Source organism: Daktulosphaira vitifoliae, unplaced genomic scaffold, assembly GCF_025091365.1.
Source record: "Daktulosphaira vitifoliae isolate Bord-2020 unplaced genomic scaffold, ASM2509136v1 Scaffold_4, whole genome shotgun sequence".
Lineage (NCBI taxonomy): Eukaryota > Metazoa > Arthropoda > Insecta > Hemiptera > Phylloxeridae > Daktulosphaira > Daktulosphaira vitifoliae.
Genome location: NW_026099575.1, coordinates 32,094,568 through 32,118,933, shown reverse-complemented (window position 1 = coordinate 32,118,933; position 24,366 = coordinate 32,094,568). Strand labels below are relative to the sequence as shown.

Below are 24,366 nucleotides of genomic sequence, written 5' to 3'. Positions count from 1 at the left end.
CCACCGTACCGCACCACGTCCATATCTATATTAAAATATATAGATAAGAATACAACTTTTTATTTTTATCTGTAAAATAAAATTGATAAATCTTAGAAAACAATCAATCAATAAAAACATTTTGGTAAACACTTATAACTTTGATTTTTATTTTGAGATTTACTAGAAAGATTTTATTATATACATTACTTACATTGGAGTGTTAGACTTATTAGTCTTTTAAGTTAAATATTAATTAAATCCTAGAACGAGACCTATTTTAATTTAGCCTTTCTGTTCATAATAATCAATATTGTAGTAAGAAAAAAAAATTCTTTACCTTAAATGTTAAAAAAAACAAAAATTTCAAATAAAAATTAGATTTTTAATTAATATTTTCGATGGCCTATTTAATTAACATTTAAATAATCTTAACTAACATAGAGTATAATTATATTTAGGCCATAATTTACCAATTCGTGAGTACATCACAAATTCAAATATAAGGCCCCTTATATTCAGTGATATAACTCCATTAAGCTAAAAAAAGGTCATCAACTATCACAAATTGTGATGTTGGGCGTCTTCTTTCTTGTGAGTCCTGTACAAATGTCTCAATGTCTTTTTAAAATATGACAGTAAATATACTATGTTAGATTTTTTATTACTCATTTTGTTTCTCAATAAATATGACTTGATAAAACTGTATAAATAGTGACTAATGAAAATATTAGAAAATCTAATATTTATAAATATTAAAATTAGTATTAGAAATTATAATAGGAAACAAATTAGAACTGCTAATTTGTAGTTGATTTTTTAAAAAACTAAGTATTTTTATTTTTAAAGAATGACTATAATTAGTAATATATATATATATATCATAATTCTTATAATATAAATTATATAATCATAAAACAAAATGTTGTCTTTATTAATAGATTAGAATACACAGGTAAAAAAATGGATTGTTGTATCAAACTATCTTCTATACCGATATCGTTTGAAATGAAACCATAGTTGAAAAATATTATTATGAAATTGACAACGAAAACCACGTTTATAAGAATATTCCCATTCTCTATTTACTATTTTGAATGCAATATCTTCATAAGGAGGTCCTGCATGAAACCGTAAAACTGCAAATTCTGGATTGTCTGCACAAGCAGTCTAAAAAATTTATATAATTTTGTTAAATATAAAATTGTAAACCATTATAAATTTCTAATTTTGATTTATAATAACTCACCAAAAAATATTGAGGAGTTGAACCCTTATTTATTAAATCTGGGTAAAATATATTAAATTTATATCCTTGTACTATTTTTGGAGGTGGATTATCCATATCATAATGAGTTTGATTATATTTATTCCATTCAAAACCAGTATGTACCCTAATGAAACAAAAATTGATTTATATCAAATATAGAAATTACAATAATTTTATTCTTATTTGTAATAAGGACTAAGAGTTATGTGCATTTATAGATTTGTTTGAGCTATTTAGAATGATCCCAAGTTTGGGTGACTTTGTCATATAATTATATAGTAATGTAAAAATATTTTGTTTTGTAGGGGATATAAACCTTCTGCCAACCCACAAAAAAAAAACTATAATCTCGGTAATAACACTTTACTAAGTTTCAAGTCAATTAAAAATAATTTGTAATGACTTATGGTGTGTTCAGAATAAAGCAAAAAAAAAATATAAATGCATATAATTCGTAACCCTACTTATAATAATTATTATAATTTACCTATTAAAATATCTAGGTTTACGAGGTCTATATTTATCGGACCACAAGTATACTTGATGATCCAATTCTGATTCAACTGAAAATTCTGCTTCATCATTTGTCATTCCTTTTCTAGCTTCTTTCTGTAAAGCCATTTCTTCAGCTGCCATAACATTCTTTAAAATAATATTAATAGTTAGTTTTTTATTATTTTTTCTTTATTATACCTGACTTAAAATATTTAGAATCATAAATTAAAAAAAAAAATTTTTTAGAGCTTAACAATTGTTTGTTTTCTATTATTAAAAGCTTTATTTTATGATAATTGTATTTTATAAACTTTACTCTTTGATCAAGGTTAACTGATAAAAAAACTAACAAACAACCCAAATGCACATAATAAATTGGTCTCAAATATCTCTAGTTTCATATGACTGTCACATTTGCAAACAAATATATCATTATTTATGATGGTTGTTACAATAAATTCTTCAAAGTCAATTTATTTTATAATATCACACAAACAATTTTTGAACATGATGCTACTTATAATATATTACTTTGAAAAACTTACTTCAATTCTCGTTCCAGTACCCTGAACTTGCAATCTGGCAAAGGTCAATCTTTTATTGTCATCTTCTTCGGATACAATTAAAGTACCAAGTTCAAGGCTATTAGGAGATACATAAACAGGACTATATCTATTTACTTCATAATCAGCTACACATTCTTCTAAGATATTTCGAACTTCTTGCTCAGCATCACTGAAAAAATAAGAAAATATGGTATGAAACAAACTTAATAATTTAAAATACCAGTAGTACTGTACTGGTTGATACAGTTACTAATACAACTATATATACAAATAATACAATTTACACCATAAATTACTAAAAATATGACAAATAACAATTTGAGGTCAAAAAGAAAAAAAAAAAGAGTAATTTTTTGCTTTGTACATAAACATAAGATGGGATAGATTTTGGATTCATTTATAGAAGAAAAAAACTTGAGAATAATTTAAATACAAAGTAAAATTATAAAGAATTAAAAAATAAATAAAACATAAACTTAGGAACAAGATAATATTAACTGTATTATATTAATATTTATTTTTATCCAAAAGAATGTAAAGTTATATAAATGTCTGTAAATTATCATCATCATCTTTTTATCCTTTATCCAAATAGCTGGTATAAAGGATTAAGAGATGATGATGATCAGCTCTAACTTTCAATGATTTGACAAGATTTTTATACTGGCTATCAACCCAATGCAATCTGATTATGACTGAGAGAGCCATTAAGGGGCAAGGTGTGTCTTACTGTTAAAGTCCTCATCTTGGAACCAACAGCAAACACTGCAGTTGATCATCAGCGCTAATGTGGCGACTGAATAATCCACTGCATTACACCAAACCCCAAAAAATAAATGTCTTTAAGTCTTAAAGACATTATAGAATAATTAATAATAATTAATTTATATAAAAAAACAGTGGGGTCGTGGCATAGTTGTGTCCAGTATAGATGATATCTGACAGTGATTAAAATCACTATCATAAAAAACGCTTCGATGCAAATCTGTAGATAGTGTTAAATTAAAAAAATTAATACCTTCTCCGCTTCGCATCGAAGCTAAAAAAAAATTTGTTAAAATAGCATATTTTTGAATATGGTAGTCATTTGCGCATAGAAGATAGATCGTCGGGACAAATTTTTTTTTTTCATTTTATAGTACATAAAATAAGCTTTAATTTGAATATGTTTAAAGGACGCAGTATTTCCGGAACATTTTCAAAAATTAAGTTGAAAAAGTTATTTTTTGTAAAAAAGTTACTATTTTAAATCCTCCCAAGTGAGCAGAATAAGTGTTAGATTTTCAAAAAAATTATATCAAATGAAAGGGAAATATCTAAGGTTTCAATACAAAAATATTATTTTTATTTGTTAATTTTTGAAAAAGTTATGGCAGTTTTAAGCACAAAAAACATCTCGATAAAAGGTAATTTTTATCGCAAACATTACATTTTTTTTTAATTTTCGACAGCCATTTGCACATAGAAGATAAGATGTCGGGACAAATTTTTTTTTTTCATTTGATAGTATATAACATAACCTTTGATTTGATATATGTTTAAAGGACGCAGTATTTCCGAAACATTTTTAAAAGTTCAGTTGAAAAAGATCTATGTTTTTTACAATATTTCAAGTTTTGAACGACCCCTATATAAGCGGAAATTGTCCAATTTTAATAAAAAGTATGTCAAATGAAAGATGTACTTATAATGTATTTAGAAAAAAAAAATTTGTGCTGATATATACATTTTTCAAAAAGTTATAGCATTTTTAAGTTGAAAATTTAAAATCGAAAATCGAAAATTTTAACACAAAAATAGTGTTTTTTTAACTACGGCAGCCGTTTAAATGTAGAAAAAAAAGTGTCGGGACAAATTTTTTTTTTTCATTTTGTAGTACATAAAATAAGCTTTAATTTGATATATGTTTAAAGGACGCAGTATTTCCGGAACATTTTCAAAAATTAAGTTGAAAAAGTTATTTTTTGTAAAAAAGTTACTATTTTAAATCCTCCCAGTGAGCAGAATAAGTGTTAGATTTTCAAAAAAAATTATATCAAATGAAAGGGAAATATCTAAGGTTTCAATACAAAAAAATATTATTTTTATTTGTTCATTTTTGAAAAAGTTATGGCAGTTTTAAGTACAAAAAACATCCCGATAAAATGTAATTTTTATCGCAAACATTACATTTTTTTTTAAATTTTCGACAGCCATTTGCACATAGAAGATAAGATGTCGGGACAAATTTTTTTTTTTCATTTGATAGTATATAACATAACCTTTGATTTGATATATGTTTAAAGGACGCAGTATTTCCGAAACATTTTTAAAAGTTCAGTTGAAATAGATCTATGTTTTTTACAATATTTCAAGTTTTGAACGACCCCTATATAAGCGGAAATTGTCCAATTTTAATAAAAAGTATGTCAAATGAAAGATGTACTTATAATGTATTTAGAAAAAAAAAATTTGTGCTGATATATACATTTTTCAAAAAGTTATAGCATTTTTAAGTTGAAAATTTAAAATCGAAAATCGAAAATTTTAACACAAAAATAGTGTTTTTTTAACTACGGCAGCCGTTTAAATGTAGAAAAAAAAGTGTCGGGACAAATTTTTTTTTTTCATTTTATAGTACATAAAATAAGCTTTAATTTGATATATGTTTAAAGGACGCAGTATTTCCGGAACATTTTCAAAAATTAAGTTGAAAAAATTAATTTTTGTAAAAAAGTTGCCATTTTAAATCCCCCCCAATGAGCAGGTTAAGTGATAGATTTTCAAAAAAATGATATCAAATGAAAGGTAAATATCTAAGGTTTTAGTATAAAAAAAAATTATGTTGATTTGTTGATTTTTCAAAAAGTTATGGAAGTTTTAAGAAAAAAAAGTGAAAAAATTTCGAAAATTAGCGATTTTTAAATTTGTAATTTTTTTGGATATTTCCCCCATTTGCGGGGAACGAGGGAATTTTTTTCAATTTTTAAGGGTAATGTCTTCAACTAGATACGATTTGTGATCTTTTGACGTATTGTTGAAAGAAATCGGTCCAGTGAGAGCTGAGAAAAAGTGGCAACAGACATAAAAAAAAAAAAAAAAATCATAGTAAAATACCTTCTTCGCTTCGCATCGAAGCTAAAATATATGATTGAATATAACAATTGAGTATCTGATACATCATATTTTTAAATAAACAAAATTAGCATATGATATTTATTTATTAAATAATATAAAATTCACTACTCAGAATTACTGGTATTTAATAGACAATGTATTAATTTAGTCTTGTTATTGAATTTTAAAACTAATTTTAGTGTCCTACCTCATTTCTTCTAAGGAATCTTGAGTTGACTCTTCTTTAGTAAAAGTTTTTTCTTTTGATGTTGATGGCTCAATAGGATTTTGAGATTTTGAGACTGACTGTTGTTGAAGTATATTTCTTTTATTACACTCTTCTTTATCAACTGAAATTTCTGATTCATCCATTTTTTGTTGAGCTTTTAGAACCTCTAATTTACGTTTCAATGTTTCATTATGTCGATCTCTAAGTCTTGCCCGAGCAACATGAGCTAAAAGAAAAATGTTTAAGATTATTATGACATTACAAAATATACAAAAGTTTTTAATACTTTTTCTTAGTTTATAAGTCTGGATTAATTAAAACAATACATCTATATTAATATACATGATGTCGCATATAATAATATAATTTATGGCCAAGTAAAACAGATTACTGTTGCTTCCGGTATTATGAAAACCAAATTAATGATGAATTTTTATTTAAAATCTAAAACTTATTATAATTGAAACGCAAACGGTTGATCAGTAAAAAAAAAATAATAAGAACAAAAATGTTTGAAAATATTTTTGCTATCATATCATCAAAGTAAAAATATGTATACCTATCAAAGAAAATTAATATTATGGTTTTTTATATCCCAAGTAATAAAAAAAATATTATCTACATATTAATGTAGAGTAATTTAAATTAAACAATATTTTCATTTATAAAAATTTTTAATTTTTAATAGTTTCCAAAAAGATGAGTGTTTTATTTTTAATTAATCACCCTCTATATAAATTTGATTTACACATATTTTTCATTTAATTTATGATACACTTTCATTAAAATTTATAATATGTTAAATAAGTTTTTACTATTAAAAATTATAATAATAAATATCTTTTGTTTAATATCAATTCAGGAAATATTATTAGGAATTTTTTCTGGGTGACATTTATAGAGATAAGTTACAGTGTAAATTAGGATTCAATTTTCTCAGAAATACAATGCTATCACTAAAGTATGACTTTTCAATCCTACAGAATTTAAAAAATTGTAAACTTACAGTTATTTTTTACTTATTTCATCATTTATAAATAAATATATAACAATAAAAATTATGATAAGCTAGTTTTCTAATCAGAAGTCGAAAAGAATTGTTATGACACTAACCTTAATAAGAATTCTTTGGAGGCACCGATCAGTTTTATTTTACTAGTAAATGAGATGCATCTATTATCCACAAGGTGGTGATATGCTATTCACTACACATAGTAATTTTTTTATCATTGAACATTTAATTATTCCAAAAATAAAAACAGTATTGCAACAAATTTTTTGTTTTATTTTAATTATATATATTTTTCAATTTATCAACCATGAAATAACTTTTATGTTCATTCATTATAAGGATATCAACTTCACTACTTATAATGAGAAAATAAATATATAACTACCTTATTTGAAGAAAATTAATGATCAATAACAACCAGGCTTGCTAAAGTTTTTAACAATTTTTTTAAAATTATATACTAAATAATAGTGTATTAACAGGATAAATGTTACATCTATTCTAATATCCTAAAATATATTAAAAGTAAAGGAGTAATAAATGTTTTATTTTTTAAACAATACATAATAATCATTATGAAATGTTAATTTGCAATTTATAAAATTTATCAGTGGCTTTCATAAACATCTAGTAGATTTATTGGTAATTATGGCATTATGAAAGTTCTAGCATTGACTATATATTTTTAATTAATTTCTTATTATAGGTAATTAATGTATAGATACATTAAATATCATTTTGTCCGAGATTTTTATGGATAATTTTTGAAAGTGTCTCGATTGGACAATCTAATGTTTTGCATTGTAATCTATTGTTAATTTGTTGTTTATTTACACTGAAAAAAAATTTGCTTTGAATATTGTAACCAAAATATTTTGTTAAAAGTTGATTAGTTGTCATAATTATAAAAATATTGTAGTAACTAAATTTTCAGTTATAACTTAGTGTTTTTATTGTTTACAAATGTATTCTTGTTTAACAACTTTTGTAGAAATAACAGTAGCAATTATAGCAATAAACTTTGTAGTCAATACAATCTGATTAATTTTAACTGTATTTTCAGTAACAATATATTATATGGTTTAAAATGTTCTAATTAAATTTTTTTTTACACATTAACCGTTAAAATATCTTTAAAAGTAAACAATAACAAAAAATTTCTAAGTAAAACTAATTATTTATATTATATTAAATTTTATATGATTAATTTCGTTTTACTATATTATTAATACATTGTATTAATAATATAATAATTTCATGGTAACTAAAGGAGCAGGTCGCTTAGAGTCTTAACATAAAATTAGCTTATTTTATAATTTAAACACATTAGTCTATTGATTATTATGATAACATAACATGGTTATAAACTCAAAAAAAAATTGAGTTTAATAATTTTTAAAACAGATTTATAAAACTCTAAATGTCAAAGAGTGTTTACCTGATTAAATACTAATAAATAAATAATGATGTCATATAATAATATAAATATGATTATAATATTATTTAAGTTATGTTTTTTATTCTTATTTAAAACTTTTTATAAATTATTTAAAAATCAACTACCTCTTTAAAACATTTAAAACCCATGTTATAAACATTTCGTTTAAAATATTTTGCAACCCTGATAAACACCTTTGGACCAATATTTTAGAAGTTAATATTTATACATCTAAACAAGAGGAGGAGTGGTGCCAAAAAAAATGTCTAATGATAAAAATAACTAAATACAATCCTTATCACCATCTATTACTTTAAATAGTTAATAGCTTCCAAAGTTCTAGTCCAAAAGTTATTATCAACTAGTCATTTCCTTAATTAAATCATTATCTAATTCATAAGTTATTTAAATATGCATGTTTCCTAAAAAAAAAAAAATTGATATCCTTATTAGACTTAAGGAATGAACATTACTTCATTATTGATAAATTGAGAAAAATATGAAACTAAAAGAAACTCAAACAAATCACAATAGTATTTTTAAATTAAAATTTATTAAGGGATCAACGATAAAAAAAATCATTTAGTATATATTATAAAATATGTTCTATTTTTATTTCTTTTAATAAGAGAAAAATTTTTTTATGAAATTTTTTAATTTAAACTATCTTAAAATTTTTAAAATTTATAGTAAATCAGTACTGTATTACTGTCTAGACAAACAAAGCAGATGTCTAGGGACCAAAATTTTAGAGGCTATCTTAATGCCTTATCTAGCAATTCTTTTTTCAAAATGTGAAATATTTTTTTAAATAATAAAAATTATTATAGTAAATATATATATTTTTAATAAAATATAGAAGTGGTGTATTTACTAAAAGGCACTGGGTCTAAAACCCTGTTGATACAAAATTATGGTAGAGAAGAGAGAGTGGAAGGATGAAGCTTTTTAAATAAACCACTGAAGAGGAGCTGATTTGTTAACTACCAATATTCTAAGATTCCTACTCCAGTCTTGATATATATTTATTAATAAAACCATTTAAAATGATGATTGATTCAAAGCAATTTACAATTTCTAATATATTAAAATAGTTAAAGATGAAAATTCTTATTATGAAATCAGTGTTACAATCACAATAATAGGTACTTTAAGTTTTAAATTTACTTTTATTGTTACATTATTTACCTTTAAGTTGTGACAGTAAAGTTTCCCAATATCCTATATCAACACCTTCTGCTTTACTGTTAATTTTATTTTCTATTTGTGTTTTTAATTGATCAAGTTGTTCTGCATTTTTTCCCTTAAAAATCTGGGCTACTTCATTTGAAACTGATTGATGTATTCCTTCCCTGCGTCCAACAACTGAAATTTTAAAAATTGATTCAAAAAAGGCTAAAAATTTCTTCTAGTAATAATAATTGTAGTATAAATGATTCTTTTTATTAAGATGATATATTAATGAAAAAAATTCTTTAATTATTCCTTTGTAAATATTGTAACCAAAGAAATAAACCCATTGAATATTTTTTTTTAAACATATATTTAATTTTTTAACCACTAAATTGCCCAGTAAGAGATCCTCAAGAATCACGAGTATGACAACATCATGGATCCTAGTCACTCAGAAACATGTACCATTGACTATATAGTCAATTATTGCCAACCTTGGAACTGGTAAACAAACCAGCTTTTTAACCAATGGCAATGTATACATCATAGAGTAAATAGCTTTACCACAGTACAAAGCACTGCTGTATTGGATCTTTTTAGATTTTTTCAAATTGAAACATCATAAGGGATAATCTTATGAAAATCAGGGATATATTTAAGGAAAACCTATTAGAACAACATTAAAAACAGTGAGGCTTCATAGAAAATCATGAGATAAATAAAATCTTAATGCTAGGAATGATAGGCATAGATACAAGGGAAAGGCATGGGAGCAATAGCTTCCAAAAATAGAATTATTTTCTAAAGAGGTCTTCTTTTTAAAAAATAACTCTTACTTTAACAAAAATAGTAAAATGCTCCCTCTTCCAAAAAAAAAATTTCTATGCTTGAGAAGTAAGACATCATTGTAGTAGTAGGACACTAATGATGAATCACACTAACAGTGGAACACTTCATACTAAATTATAAATTAGCAAAATTATGAAAGATAATTCAATAAGCAGAACACAGGAGTCATAAGACTAACTGTTATTGTTGATGTACCATGACAATAATGAAATATTAATAATTAAACCACACTAACTATGAAATATTTTATGGTGAATTGTCAATTAGATCATGGTATATGCATTTTCAACTGTTAGATTAGGAGTTAAATAACCAACTGGAATAAAACATTACATTTAAGTGAAATAACAATATTTATTATAAAATTTAATGTGGGGTGCGCACAATGGACCATAAGGTCTAAGTACATGTATAATGTTTATACCCACCCTTCTAATAACTAAAACTAACCACAAAACTGAATTTATATTAAAGATTCAACATTTATTGTATAACATAAAGAATATAACTCAATCAATAAATGACATATTCTTTTTTTTATCTTCTTCTTCTTCCTCGCCTTAATCCCAACTACTTGGGGTCGGCCACCCTTATCACAAACTTCCACTTGACACGATCTCCCACATCATCTACGCTCTCATCAGCTGTCCTCATATTGCATTCAATTAGATCTCTTTTTTGGTCTTCCTCTATCTTTTTTTCCTTCAACATTCATTTCTATAACTGTTCTTACAGCTTCCGATTCTTCTCTCCTCATAACATGACCAAACCATCTAAGTCTATTTTCTCTCATCTTATCCACGATTGACGCTTCACCTATACTCCCTCTTATATGCTCGTTTCTTATTTTATCTTTTTTAGTCACTTCACTTATCCATCTAAGCATTCTCATCTCTGCTACACTCATTCTCTGCTCTACTTTCTTATCAACCGCCCAATACTCTGAACCATACATCATAGCTGGCCTTATTACAGTCTTATAGAATTTATCTTTCAACCTCATTAGAATTCTTTTATCGCATAAGACTCCAGACACTTCTCTCAACTTCAACCACTCGCACTTAATTCTGTATCTTACATCCTCGTCAATACCACCACTCTTTTGTACAACTAACCCTAAATACTTAAAACTCTCCACCTCTTCAATTACGTCCTCGCCTATTGTTACTGACCTCCTCATTTCACCTACCTCGTGTTTTCCTTTGTCAAACTCGTACTCTACATACATCTCGCACTCCTACTCTTACCCGAAAACCTTCTGTTACTCCTCCCACACTTTTTACCCTAGTACAAGTGACATCAAACATATCCTCTATTATATTAATGTACCTCTTAATATAATAGGTTTAAATTAATTAATATTAATTACAAATATAGCTATTAGTTACATTACTTGTGTGTACTTGCTTTGATAAGATATTTATCATTTTATAGTTTAATAATTTAAAAAAATCTGTATACAAATAATTTAATTTTAAATACACACCAGTATAAGCGGATTCTGTTTGTTTTTTTCTCATTTTGTGTAATTCATCTTCAACTATAACAGTAATATCATTCCAATATTCAAAATTTTTTCCTTTTTCAAGTTCCATATAAACTTTAATATCTTCCACAAGATCTTCTAGATCTTTAAGTCTCAATCCATTTAAATAAAAATATGGTTCATACATTTCTGCAGTATCTATATCATCTTCATTACTCACATATTTAGCAAGGAGATCAATAGGTTTAGCTGAAATAAAAATAGTATTTTTAAATTAATAATTTTTAAAAATTAATGATAAATTGACTTATTTCTAATGAACTTTCTCCATTAAAGTAATAATGTGTCATAAAAGGCGATTCTTTTAATGCTAAAAGAATCACTCTGTATACACACCTCTACCATCTTGAATTCGAATTGTAGATCGTAAACGAGCTTGTTCTAAATGAAACTGATCTTCATTTTTTTCCCATTCTTTGAATTGGGCTGCTTCTTTACTTCTTTGCAATAAAGCCATTTCTTCTTCCCTTTGTTGTCTTTCCATTTCTCTTTCCATTCGTGATTTTTTTACTTTTTCTAATTCCCGTTTATTTTCTTCCATTTTTATTCTATTTCTTGCCTCTAATTCTTCTTGACTAACACCTAATAATCCATCCTTGGCTAGTTTTTTATCCCATACAAATGTAGATAGCAAATTTCCATCTCCAAAAGGATTATCTGCATTTGTATAGTGTAAATAATCATTGTCCCATCCCATTAACTCTTTTCTTTTCCTTTCTTTAGCTTCTTTTTTCCTTAAACGTCTATACCTTTTTTCTTCCGGTGTTTCCATTGCTTTTAACAATTCTTTTTGCTGGTTTCTTTCTTCTAATAACTTCATTCTTTCTTGCTTTAAACGTTGTAATAATTTAGCCTCATTGGAAGTCGAGTCAGATGATGATGATTCACTTGAAGATGACCTGAATATAAAAAAAAGTGGTTAAATTAATAACAAATAAATTATTTACTATTTATTATAACATTAAATTATTTGCTATTTCAATTTTAGCATAATATTGCTAAAAGATATATTATAAAAGCTGTTTAAAAAGTAAAGAAAGAGGTCAATTTTTTTGAATGAGAACATTAGACATTTTTCTCCTTACTTATTGAATAGCCTATATATTTATTACATGGATAAATTGAACCTTAATAGGTAAAAGAGCTGAAGAAACAGTTCTGGCCAAAATGAAATATTAATACTTAAATATTCCAAAAAGTCCAAATATTCCAAAAATGAATAGATCAGTTCAACAATCGTCTACACTATTATTCATTAAAAACCAGTATGGATGCAATTTAAAGTAAAATACATAAAACTTTAAAAATTATGGAGTCTATTTAATTTTTTAATTTTTAAGAATTAAAGAAGTAAGTTGAGTACTATGGTATTGTATATACAATTTGTTGATTCTGAAATACTTAAATGCTTCATAACATATTTGGTTTTTAAATACCATTGTTTTATTTAAATATTAATAATACTATTTATAAAAACTATTATTTTATATAAAGTTACAAAATAATCTACACAGAATTTTTACATTGATTACAGATTTGTAATCAAATTAGAAATCTTCAAGCTTGATTTTTGAAATAACCCCTAGTTAAGTAAAATTTAAATATTTTTTAAAAGATTAAAAGTAATTTATAAAACTTACTCAAAGAATGTTTAAACATTTTATTTTTACCTTGTTTTTTTCTTATGTTTTGATTTTTTTTTAGATGAATGCTTGTGTTTTTTCAATTTATGACGTATATTTTTACTGTCATCAGTATTATTTCTATCTTTAGATCTTGATTCCCATTTAAATAATTTGGACGATGATGACCTAGAAAATTTAATTATATTTAAAAACAAAATAATATTCCATTAAAAATTGAATTAAAGTTTTTCTCAATTGCTCAAAGAAAGAACTTAAATTTAATAAAAACAATTAGACTTACATTGTAATTTCTTTTTTCAAATTTTTATGATTAAAATTAATAACTATATCATTATTAACTATATGATCTTATCAATCACGATAACTGCTATAAATCATGGAATAAACAGCAAATTAAAAAATTTCATTGATATTAAAAATAAGCTATTCTTAAATTTTTATTACCCATAATTTTAATCTTTTGTTAAAATTTTCAATATTAATATACTGTCATTTGTGTTTTTACTTAATTTTTTAATTATTTTTAAATAACATAACCTAAATATGTTATATATTGGTTGAAGTTTAGTATTTGAATATGATATTGTTTGTGGTGGGGATGGAATTATCATGACTGCAACGTGTCATGGCGACCGGGTGTAGCGGTGGGGTGGAGTTGTTAGAGGAGCGGTGTTTGAGAGGCCCACGAACTCAACGGAACGTTGGTCCTTTCTGTTGCAACGTCGGCTTTACGACACTCGTGCAACATCAATTTTTTTCAACTAGAATTTTATCCGAAAACATCCAAAAATGGTGAGTATCAATATTGTTTTTATTTAACTATTCATGTTTAGCGTCTTCAATTTTACCTAAGTTTACTCTTTTTACCTCAATACATTGATGAAAAACAAGTTTCGTTAAGTAAATGCGATTGCATTCTATTGTGTTCCTGATGAATAAATGTAAAATTAATAGACTTCATAGTTTCGATTTTCCTTGTTTTTTGCAAGAATTTCAATGTTATTATATTATTAATTATGACGATAAAGTACTATAATTTTGTTTTTTCGCTGCTAAAAAGGGTTTTCCAAATAGCATCTCTATGGTATTGTAATCATATGCAACGGAGATTGTAGGATTTGTAATATTAAAATGATGTGGNGGCTAAAACTTTAAGGGTTTTCCAAATAGCATCTCTATGGTATTGTAATCATATGCAACGGAGATTGTAGGATTTGTAATATTAAAATGATGTGGTTTCTGTTAAATTCTATAAAAAAAATTATAAGGCATGTTCTTTTCTAGTTGAAGAATAACATATTTGAAAAAATTAATCGTTCTCTTTTACTTCTTATGTGTAATTAATAATTATTTAATTTTAATTATTATTTCATTGTGTATATTAACAGTCAACCTATAATTAAAAATAATGTAGTAAGGAAATTGATGTGTTGGCGTTTTTTTATGAAATGTTTGTATGCTTATTTTTCCAAATCTTGCAAAACGCTAAATTTGGAATGTACTTATTCATTTATAAGAATTTTTTAAATTTTAATTATAGTGGTTTTACTATAAATTTTTTTGTATGATGATATCTGCAATTACCTGACACAATTGTGGAGGTAAAAACTGATTTAATGAGTCTGACAATTAACATTACATCCAAGAAATTATTAATATGTACATTTTAAGAATTATTAATCATAAATTGATTTGTTAATACATTTTTTTGGTATTAAGGTGAACTTCACTGTAGATGAAATTCGTGGCATGATGGACAAGAAACGGAATATCCGTAACATGTCTGTCATTGCTCATGTAGATCATGGAAAGTCAACTTTAACTGATTCTTTGGTATCCAAAGCTGGTATTATTGCTAGTGCTAAAGCAGGTGACATGCGTTTTACTGATACTCGTAAAGATGAACAAGATCGTTGTATTACTATCAAGTCAACTGCCATTTCAATGTACTTTGAATTAGGAGAAAAAGATTTAGTTTTCATTAAAAATCCTGACCAACGTGATCCATCAGAAAAAGGATTCTTAATCAACTTAATTGATTCTCCTGGACACGTTGACTTTTCCAGTGAAGTTACTGCTGCTCTCCGAGTTACGGATGGAGCATTAGTTGTTGTTGATTGTGTATCTGGTGAGTTCTAAGATATTACATTTAAACATGCAAGTTGAAATGTTAATATCATTTATTACGTTTAGGTGTATGTGTACAAACTGAAACTGTATTACGTCAAGCTATTGCAGAAAGAATTAAGCCCATCTTATTCATGAACAAGATGGACCGTGCACTTTTAGAACTGCAGTTGGAATCTGAAGATTTATACCAAACTTTCCAACGTATTGTTGAAAATGTCAATATTATCATTGCTACTTATTCTGATGACAGTGGTCCCATGGGTGAAGTACAGGTAATTTCCACTATTTCAAAATCTATGAATTTTTATCATTTACAAATTCAGTCTTAATGATGGACAAAGTTTTCATTACTGATATTTCTATGATATATATTATCTCCCTTCTCCACGTCTGAAAGATTGAATTATTTAATGATTTCCTACTAAACCTTGTAATATTATTTATAAAATATTAATAAAAAAAATTTAGGTAGATCCTAGCAAAGGAAGTGTTGGTTTTGGATCTGGTTTACATGGATGGGCATTTACATTGAAACAGTTTGCTGAAATGTATGCTGAAAAATTCAAAATTGATGTAGTGAAACTCATGAACAGGTTAGTTATTCAACTTTTATGTGAAATAAATTTATAGCATTAAAGAGAGTATTAAAATAATTTTTTTTTATTCCTTAACCAAGATTGTGGGGTGAAAACTTCTTTAACCCAAAAACAAAGAAGTGGGCCAAACAAAAGGATGATGCTAACCAACGTTCATTTTGTATGTATATTTTGGATCCAATTTACAAAGTGAGTACCATCTAGACTGTTTTGATTTTATTAGTAAATACATATGAATTTGTATTTTGTTTATCCAGATTTTGATAACATGTGAAATGTAAAAATTATGTGTTATCAAATATTTCCATTAAAAAAATTATATACACAGTGATTCTTTTATTATTCACTTCTTAATTATTTGATGTATCAAAATAATGATTGATTTTATTTTAGGAGGTTTTTAGCTACATGTTTTTTTCTAATTTTTAATTATTAAAGTAGTTTTTAAATGGTATTATATACATACAAAGTGATTAGTTTAATTTAAACCACTTTATTACTCTCAAAATGAATAAGATATTGAAAAATGTTTGATTCTTTTTAATTATAAATAATTTCGATTTAACTTTTTAGAATTATCACTTATAATTTGTTGTGATTTCAACTTTATTTTTTCAAATGGAAACAAAATTAACTAGCTTATTTAATAGATGGCGATTTAGAAAATGACTATTCAATATCAATTTTTGGATTATTATTTTGTAAGTTATTACCTGTTTATAATTATGGCCAGACATATATATATATTTTTTTACTTTCTATTTCTTGGCCCTTTTCTCTTGTTTAGGTATAAAAATGTGAAAATTTTCTAAAGTACTGGTCCAAAAGATGTTATCATTATTTTCTTAATTATATCATTTTCTATTTTATAAACTAATTTAATATATGTGTTGCTATATAAATATAAAATATATATATGTAATTAAAAAAAAAAAAAAAACCCCAAACTTTTTTTCAATATTATATTTATTTTGTAAGTAATCAAGTAGTTTATAATAAACTGATCTTACTGCATATAACTTAGTTATTAGATAACATCTTAATTAAGAGAAAATGACTAATTGTTAACTCATTAAACCACTATTTCAGAATTTGATGCTAATTTAAAGTAATAGCTGAAAGTGAAGTTAGGTTTTGTAAATTTTATTTTAAGACATTCATTCTACGTCTATGTATTTAAATGTTAATAATTGTTTAAGTAAATTTTGGTTTAAAAATTGTTATTGACCTGTCATTTTCTTAATATAAATATAAATAAGCTTACTAATTAAATGTCAAAAGTGTCTGTTCCGTGTGCCAAAAAGAAAATTCTTGATTTATATTTTATGTGGTGATTATAGCTTCAATTCTGTATATGTTAGTTACAAAGATTTGATTGCTTTAAATATTTTACGAGAAGAATAACTTTTTTTTTTTAAATACACACATCTATTTTAATGGTCATTTTAAATTATGTTACCTATTATTATTATTTATTTTGAACATGGAATATTTGGCATTTTCGTTTCATAAGTGTTGCAATTTTAAAAATTGAAATTGACATCACCCCTATAAGACAAAAGGTATGATCCAAAAAAAAATTTCTTAATTTTAATATAGTGGTCAATTATAATGTGATAACTGTATATTTTTTTCCCTCTACTTATGTGTTTTAAATAGTTTAAAAAATATTTGGTTATTTCTTTTAAACTTGAATTGTCTATTACTATATTTATTATTTATCTTGTCAGTTAAATTTGCTTAAGTATATGAGAATATTTTATTGTAAATATATATATTACATAGACAGTGATGATTTTCTAGCACACCAATGCTCCTGATAAATTATTGATGAAATTTTTAAGAACGGCCGTCTGAGTCTATGGTTTTACAATAAATTGAATATTCTTATCTTATAAGTGTTACAAAAATTAATTTTTTTATGTTAATGATGATGTTCTTGCACACCAAAGCACCTGAGATATTTTATGAAGATATCTTAAGAACGGCCGTCTGAAAATAAACCTTCTATGATAAAAAAATTTGTTTATATTAATATATTTTTCAATGATACTGCAGAAAAAAAATTGTCAATTGTAAGGTTGATTGGTCATTTTTCTCTATTGTATTTAGTTTGGGAATATTTGAAATTATATTTATGATATGATATGCAAACTTTGTATGATCTTGAAATTTTTCTGATACAGGGGAACTGAGATCATATTTGGATTTGATGATTTAGAAATTATACCCTCCAACCTTATGACTGATACTTTTTTTGATGTTTCACAATATAAACACCAAGTAAATATTTCTATAATTAGTATCACAAACCTATGATGAATTTAATCACAGACCTGTTCTGATTATATTTTGAAGCAATCCTTTTAAATAATCTGATGGTTTAAAGTTAAATAACAACAAATTATATTTGTACCATATACAAAAAAAAATTGTATATGATACTCTCAACATACTCTAAAATAAATAAAATTACTATACTTTTTTTAAATTACTATAGTATATATACTACTGTTATTTTTTAATATTTTTACTAAAAAAAATTTTGACAGGTATTCAACTCTATTATGAACTACAAAAAAGAAGAGGCTACGGATCTTTTGAAAAAACTTGGAATTGAATTAAAACATGAAGATCAAGATAAGGATGGAAAAGCTTTATTAAAGGTTATTATAATTTCGAACTATAATAATTCTATTTTAATTTCAATTATATTTTCATATTACAATGATGATGCAATATTACTCAGGAAATATATCCATGTTGATATTATTTTTAACCCTTCTCCATCTGAGTTATGCTAGATATAATTAAAGCTATTATTATTTTTTTATTTTTTCTTAGCCTTTTTATTTATTTGTAGGTAGTTATGCGTACTTGGTTACCAGCTGGAGAAGCTTTACTTCAAATGATAGCCATTCACTTACCATCTCCTGTTGTTGCTCAAAAATATCGTATGGAAATGTTGTATGAAGGACCTCATGATGATGAAGCAGCTCTTGGTGTTAAGGTGAGACCATATATACATTGTGTGTATTATTAAATTTTAATGTAATTATATGATAATTTCTTAGAACTGTGATCCTGATGCACCACTCATGATGTACATTTCTAAAATGGTACCGACATCTGACAAAGGACGTTTCTATGCTTTTGGTCGTGTATTTTCTGGCAAAGTTAGTATTTATATTATTTATGGAAATTTAATGTACAACTTGAAATTAAATGTAATAATTACATTTAATTTTGATAATATTTAGTTCTAATCTATATCATTATACTATAATTAATATTTATGAGATAATTTTAATTATTAAGTATTCATAATTTCTCAATTAAATTTTCATTAAAAAAAAATACTTCTAGATAACATTAAAATAATGTTAATTTAAGAATTTATGTTTAAGGTAGCTACTGGTATGAAAGCTCGTATCATGGGGCCTAATTACACTCCAGGAAAGAAAGAAGATCTATATGAGAAAGCTATTCAAAGAACTATTTTGATGATGGGTCGTTATACTGAAGCTATTGAAGATGTTCCCAGTGGAAACATTTGTGGATTGGTTGGAGTTGATCAGTTTTTGGTAAAAACTGGGACTATCACTACCTTTAAAGATGCTCACAACATGAAAGTTATGAAATTCAGTGTATCACCTGTAGTACGTGTTGCTGTTGAACCTAAAAATCCTGCTGATCTTCCAAAATTGGTTGAAGGACTTAAGCGTTTGGCCAAATCTGATCCTATGGTTCAGTGTATTATTGAAGAATCTGGTGAACATATAGTTGCTGGTGCAGGAGAACTTCATTTGGAAATTTGTCTTAAAGATTTAGAAGAAGATCATGCTTGCATCCCTATCAAAAAATCTGATCCTGTGGTTTCCTACCGAGAAACTGTCAGTGAAGAATCTAATATTACATGCTTATCAAAATCGCCTAATAAACATAACAGACTGTTCATGAGATGTCAACCATTCCCTGATGGTTTAGCTGAAGACATAGAAGGCGTAAGTGTTATTAAATCCAATTTAAGATTTTATTCTTAAAATTTGTGCTTGATTTTAGGGACAAGTTAACCCAAGAGATGAATTTAAAGCTCGTGCTAGATACTTAGGTGAAAAATACGAATACGATGTCACTGAAGCTCGTAAAATTTGGGCTTTTGGACCTGATGGAACTGGTCCCAATTTGTTGATAGATTGCACCAAAGGAGTTCAGTATTTGAATGAAATCAAAGATTCAGTTGTTGCTGGTTTCCAATGGGCAACTAAAGAAGTATATATTTTAGTTTTTAATAAAATATTTTTTTTACTATGATGATACTTAATTATATCTTTCGCGGTTTCCACCAGATGGCCTTTGTTGGCCTCATGATGGCTGAAAGTGTCTGATTTTATTATTTAATAACATATTATTAGTAACTAATTTATCATGATGATACATTGTCATATCTTTCGCGGTTTCCACCAGATGGCCTTTGTTGGCCTCATGATGGCTGAAAGTGTCTGATTTTATTATTTAATAACATATTATTAGTAACTAATTTATCATGATGATACATTGTCATATCTTTCGCGGTTTCCACCAGATGGCCTTTGTTGGCCTCATGATGGCTGAAAGTGTCTGATTTTATTATTTAATAACCCATTATTAGTAACTAAATGATCATGATGATACATTGTCATATCTTTCGCGGTTTCCACCAGATGGCCTTTGTTGGTCTTATGATGGCTGAAAGTGTCTGATTTTATTATTTAATAACCCATTATTAGTAACTAAATGATCATGATGATACATTGTCATATCTTTCGCGGTTTCCACCAGATGGCCTTAGTTGGTCTTATGATGGTTGAAAGTGTCTGATTTTATTATTTAATAACCCATTATTAGTAACTAAATGATCATGATGATATATTGTCATATCTTTCGCGGTTTCCACCAGATGGCCTTTGTTGGTCTTATGATGGCTGAAAGTGTCTGATTTTATTATTTAATAACCCATTATTAGTAACTAAATGATCATGATATGATACATTGTCATATCTTTCGCGGTTTCCACCAGATGGCCTTTGTTGGCCTCATGATGGCTGAAAGTGTCTGATTTTATTATTTAATAACATTATTAGTAACTTATTTATCATGATGATACATTGTCATATCTTTCGCGGTTTCCACCAGATGGTACTACCAGTGATGGCTGGAAGTGTCTGAAAAATCTCGAATTAATTAATTAATCCATAATTAAATTTTATTTCTCATAAATTTTCTTTGATTTTATTTGATATTAAGTAAGTTTTGTTTGGAGTTTTTGAATTTATCTTAAAATTATTATTTTTTAGGGAGTTTTGGCTGAAGAAAACATGCGTGGTGTCAGATTCAATATTCATGATGTCACATTGCACGCTGATGCTATTCACAGAGGAGGTGGTCAAATCATTCCAACAGCACGCCGTTGCATGTATGCTTGTATTTTATCTGCTTGCCCTAGGATCATGGAACCTGTATATCTTTGTGAAATTCAGGTCAGTAATTATATCATAACTTTCAATGTGTAGTTTAATCATATATATTTATTATTATTTGTGTAGTGTCCTGAAGTTGCAGTTGGTGGAATTTATAGTGTTTTAAACAGACGTAGAGGACATGTATTTGAAGAAAGTCAAGTTGTTGGTACACCCATGTTTGTTGTTAAAGCCTATTTGCCTGTCAATGAATCTTTCGGTAGGTCAATTTTAAATATTATAAAAAACCACTATTTGCCTCTTTTACTTCGTCAAACTGAAGTGATAGATTTCCTTGTGTGGTCAAAGAAAACTGAAGATATATGTCGCTATATTTATCAGATTTTTATCTGATACAATACACTCATACTATTACAGTTTCCATGATAAATATACTCTTTTATAAAAGTAAATATTTATATATACTTTTTTCCAAACCACTATTTGCCTCTTTTACATTCATTTAATAAAGTGAAAGACTTTCCCTCAGTGGTAATATTAAATAAAAGGTATATGTCGCTATGTTTATCAAGTTTTTATTTGGTACAATACACACATATTACCATATCAGTATTATCTAGATATCTTTTTATTTTTATATCCTTCCAGCATAAATGAATCACTCTGTAGTTTATAAGTGAATTTTTATTCACTTGTGAATAGAGACAGTGTTGAAAGTGCATATGGAAGAAAATTAAATTTTACCGAGCTTTTCAGTACGCTGTTGTAGGACCTCTATCTTTATGTCCAGTAGCAATATGTTTTGATAAGCTGGAACAACCTATTACTTGAAGTGAAAATTTCAACGTTTATATTGGTGACCTACCTAGCTTAGTTAGTAATGCATTGATATTGAAGTTCAATTCTATTACACTGTGTAGGTTATGTAGATTTTTCCATTCTCTGACAAAAATAATAATTTTTAAAAGAGGCTATTCATGTAAAATTTAAAATTTACTAAATCAAACATTATTTATCAAGATTTGAATTAGTCAGACTAGTAACTTAAAGTGATTAACTATTTTTAGGATTCACTGCCGATTTACGTAGTAATACTGGTGGACAAGCTTTCCCTCAATGTGTGTTCGACCATTGGCAAGTTTTCCCTGGTGACCCATGTGAAGCTGGATCTAAACCATATGTTGTTGTTATGGTAATTTATTTATTTAACAGCAATTTACAAGAAATAACATAATACATAGCCCATATTATTATTTTATTAATACTACTCTTTGTTAATTAGGATACGCGTAAACGTAAGGGTCTCAAAGAAGGATTACCAGACATCAATTCATACTTGGACAAAATGTAAACATGATGTTAACTCAACAATTACTACATTTTTTTTTTTTTTATGATTATTTTATTGTTACACACAATAGTACCGAGAATTTGATGTATTTATTTATTTCCGTTTATAAATATTATTTTTGGTCTTAAATTTGAACAACACTTGTTATGACTGTTAAAACAAAATTTATCTTTTGTATGAAGAAATCAGTATGATTGATTTATATTTTCTCTTTCTAAAATATTCAATAGTTATGTATGTTATAAATTTGAATTAGTTATCATATTTAAGTTAATATTATCTTAACAACAACATTGCTCCATAACATTCATTGAGCTAATATTATGTGCAACATGAAAGAATAAAGTCTGGTATAATGTGCGTGACACTAATGTACCTAATACATTTGTCTAAAACTATTTTTTTTATTTCTTACTTTTAATTTATATTATCAAATGCAATATAAATATTGATACTTTAGGTTCTGTATAGTACATGATAAGTTGCAGCAGCAATATACAATAGCATAAATACCAAAACTGGACAGTTGAGATTTTTTTACTACATTGTTTTAATAATATGTTATAAATAACTACACATAAGTTCATTCAATTTTAAAAATGGCAAATAAGAATTCTTTGCTTTACTAAAAGTAATACGCATAATCTAGAGATTATTACAAAAATTATATTATAACATTTACGTTACATGGATATGATAGTTGAAAAGAAAAATTGTATTTTAAAGTTGTCCGTTAATACTATTCCATCTGAATATATCGTTGAACGTTTCACGATCTTGCTTCTCTTTTAATCTAAGTATAATAACGTTTATAACTTAAAAATAGTCGAGGAAAATCAATCCAGTGAGAACAAAGAAATGGTGGCCACAGACTTAAAAAAACAAACAGTAAAATCAATGACTTGCAAGTTCGTTTCAAAGTCAAAAAACTAATTTGCTTAATTCTGTTTTTCTGGATAAAACTTGATCTATATATTGCACTATGATTACAAGAGTATTATACATCAAAATATATAATATTTGAAATATTGATTAAGTTCAATAATTTATTTGAGTAGTTCAAAACATAATTCACATCACGAACTTTTCTTTAAAAGAGCTATAAAAATCAAACAAAAAAATGTTTTATGTATACAAGATTATAAGTTTTTTTTTTTAGTTATATATTTTTCTATTTATTAGCTATTAATTACTTTTTATAATCGTCCCTTATAACTTATAGGGGTATCATAGGGTATTTTTACTATGTGTTTATTTACTTTTTTGTGTCCATGAATACTTTTTCTCAGCTCTTACAGGACTGATTTCACTTAAAGATACGTCAAAAGATCACAATTTCTATTAAGATTAAAGTAACATTACTATTGAAATTTAAATAATATTTTCTTATTCCCAGTAAATGAGGGAAATCCTAAATAAATTATGATTTTAAAAGTCTTAAAACTTAGTTTTTTTTTTACATAAATTATTGTAACTTTTTGAAATTTAAATTTCTTTTTAAAGGACATCTTAAATATACCCCCTTAATAGA

General features: G+C 26.0%; 2 protein-coding genes, 1 long non-coding RNA gene and 1 other non-coding gene across 4 annotated transcripts; 3 read left to right on the top strand and 1 right to left on the bottom strand.

The window, feature by feature from the left end:
* Nucleotides 1-881: 881 nt before the first annotated feature.
* Nucleotides 882-13,662, bottom strand: LOC126906035 (cactin). The gene is made up of 10 exons (XM_050686252.1): nt 13,580-13,662; nt 13,324-13,464; nt 11,990-12,552; nt 11,594-11,842; nt 9,274-9,450; nt 5,615-5,861; nt 2,290-2,479; nt 1,737-1,891; nt 1,229-1,373; nt 882-1,149 (listed from the first exon to the last, which is right to left on the bottom strand). Coding segments are annotated over exons 1-10 (2,058 nt in total). The 5' UTR covers nt 13,582-13,662; the 3' UTR covers nt 882-960.
* Nucleotides 13,663-13,929: 267 nt separating this feature from the next.
* LOC126906033 (translation elongation factor 2) lies at nt 13,930-23,230 on the top strand. Its single transcript, XM_050686251.1, has 14 exons — nt 13,930-14,091; nt 15,019-15,427; nt 15,493-15,701; nt 15,898-16,022; nt 16,106-16,214; nt 18,578-18,691; nt 18,889-19,035; nt 19,100-19,201; nt 19,433-20,029; nt 20,088-20,297; nt 21,362-21,544; nt 21,611-21,743; nt 22,552-22,676; nt 22,767-23,230. Exons 1-14 carry the CDS (start codon nt 14,089-14,091, stop codon nt 22,833-22,835), a joined length of 2,535 nt encoding a protein of 844 aa, XP_050542208.1. The 5' UTR covers nt 13,930-14,088; the 3' UTR covers nt 22,836-23,230.
* On the top strand, nt 14,859-14,928 carry LOC126906455 (small nucleolar RNA SNORD57). The gene has a single exon (XR_007704271.1). It is a non-coding gene; the product is annotated as a small nucleolar RNA SNORD57 (small nucleolar RNA).
* On the top strand, nt 16,221-18,313 carry LOC126906034 (uncharacterized). Its single transcript, XR_007704168.1, has 2 exons — nt 16,221-16,726; nt 16,813-18,313. It is a non-coding gene; the product is annotated as an uncharacterized LOC126906034 (long non-coding RNA).
* Nucleotides 23,231-24,366: the final 1,136 nt, after the last annotated feature.

What these genes read in the sequence shown, in the direction of transcription:
- LOC126906035 (XM_050686252.1), bottom strand. An exon ending in GTACTGGAACGAGAATTGAA is followed by an intron (nt 1,892 to 2,289) that starts GTAAGTTTTTCA and finishes ATTATTTTAAAG; the next exon opens with AATGTTATGGCAGCTGAAGA. An exon ending in AAACCTAGATATTTTAATAG is followed by an intron (nt 1,374 to 1,736) that starts GTAAATTATAAT and finishes TTGTTTCATTAG; the next exon opens with GGTACATACTGGTTTTGAAT.
- LOC126906033 (XM_050686251.1), top strand. An exon ending in GTAGTGAAACTCATGAACAG is followed by an intron (nt 16,023 to 16,105) that starts GTTAGTTATTCA and finishes TCCTTAACCAAG; the next exon opens with ATTGTGGGGTGAAAACTTCT. An exon ending in GTCGTGTATTTTCTGGCAAA is followed by an intron (nt 19,202 to 19,432) that starts GTTAGTATTTAT and finishes TTTATGTTTAAG; the next exon opens with GTAGCTACTGGTATGAAAGC.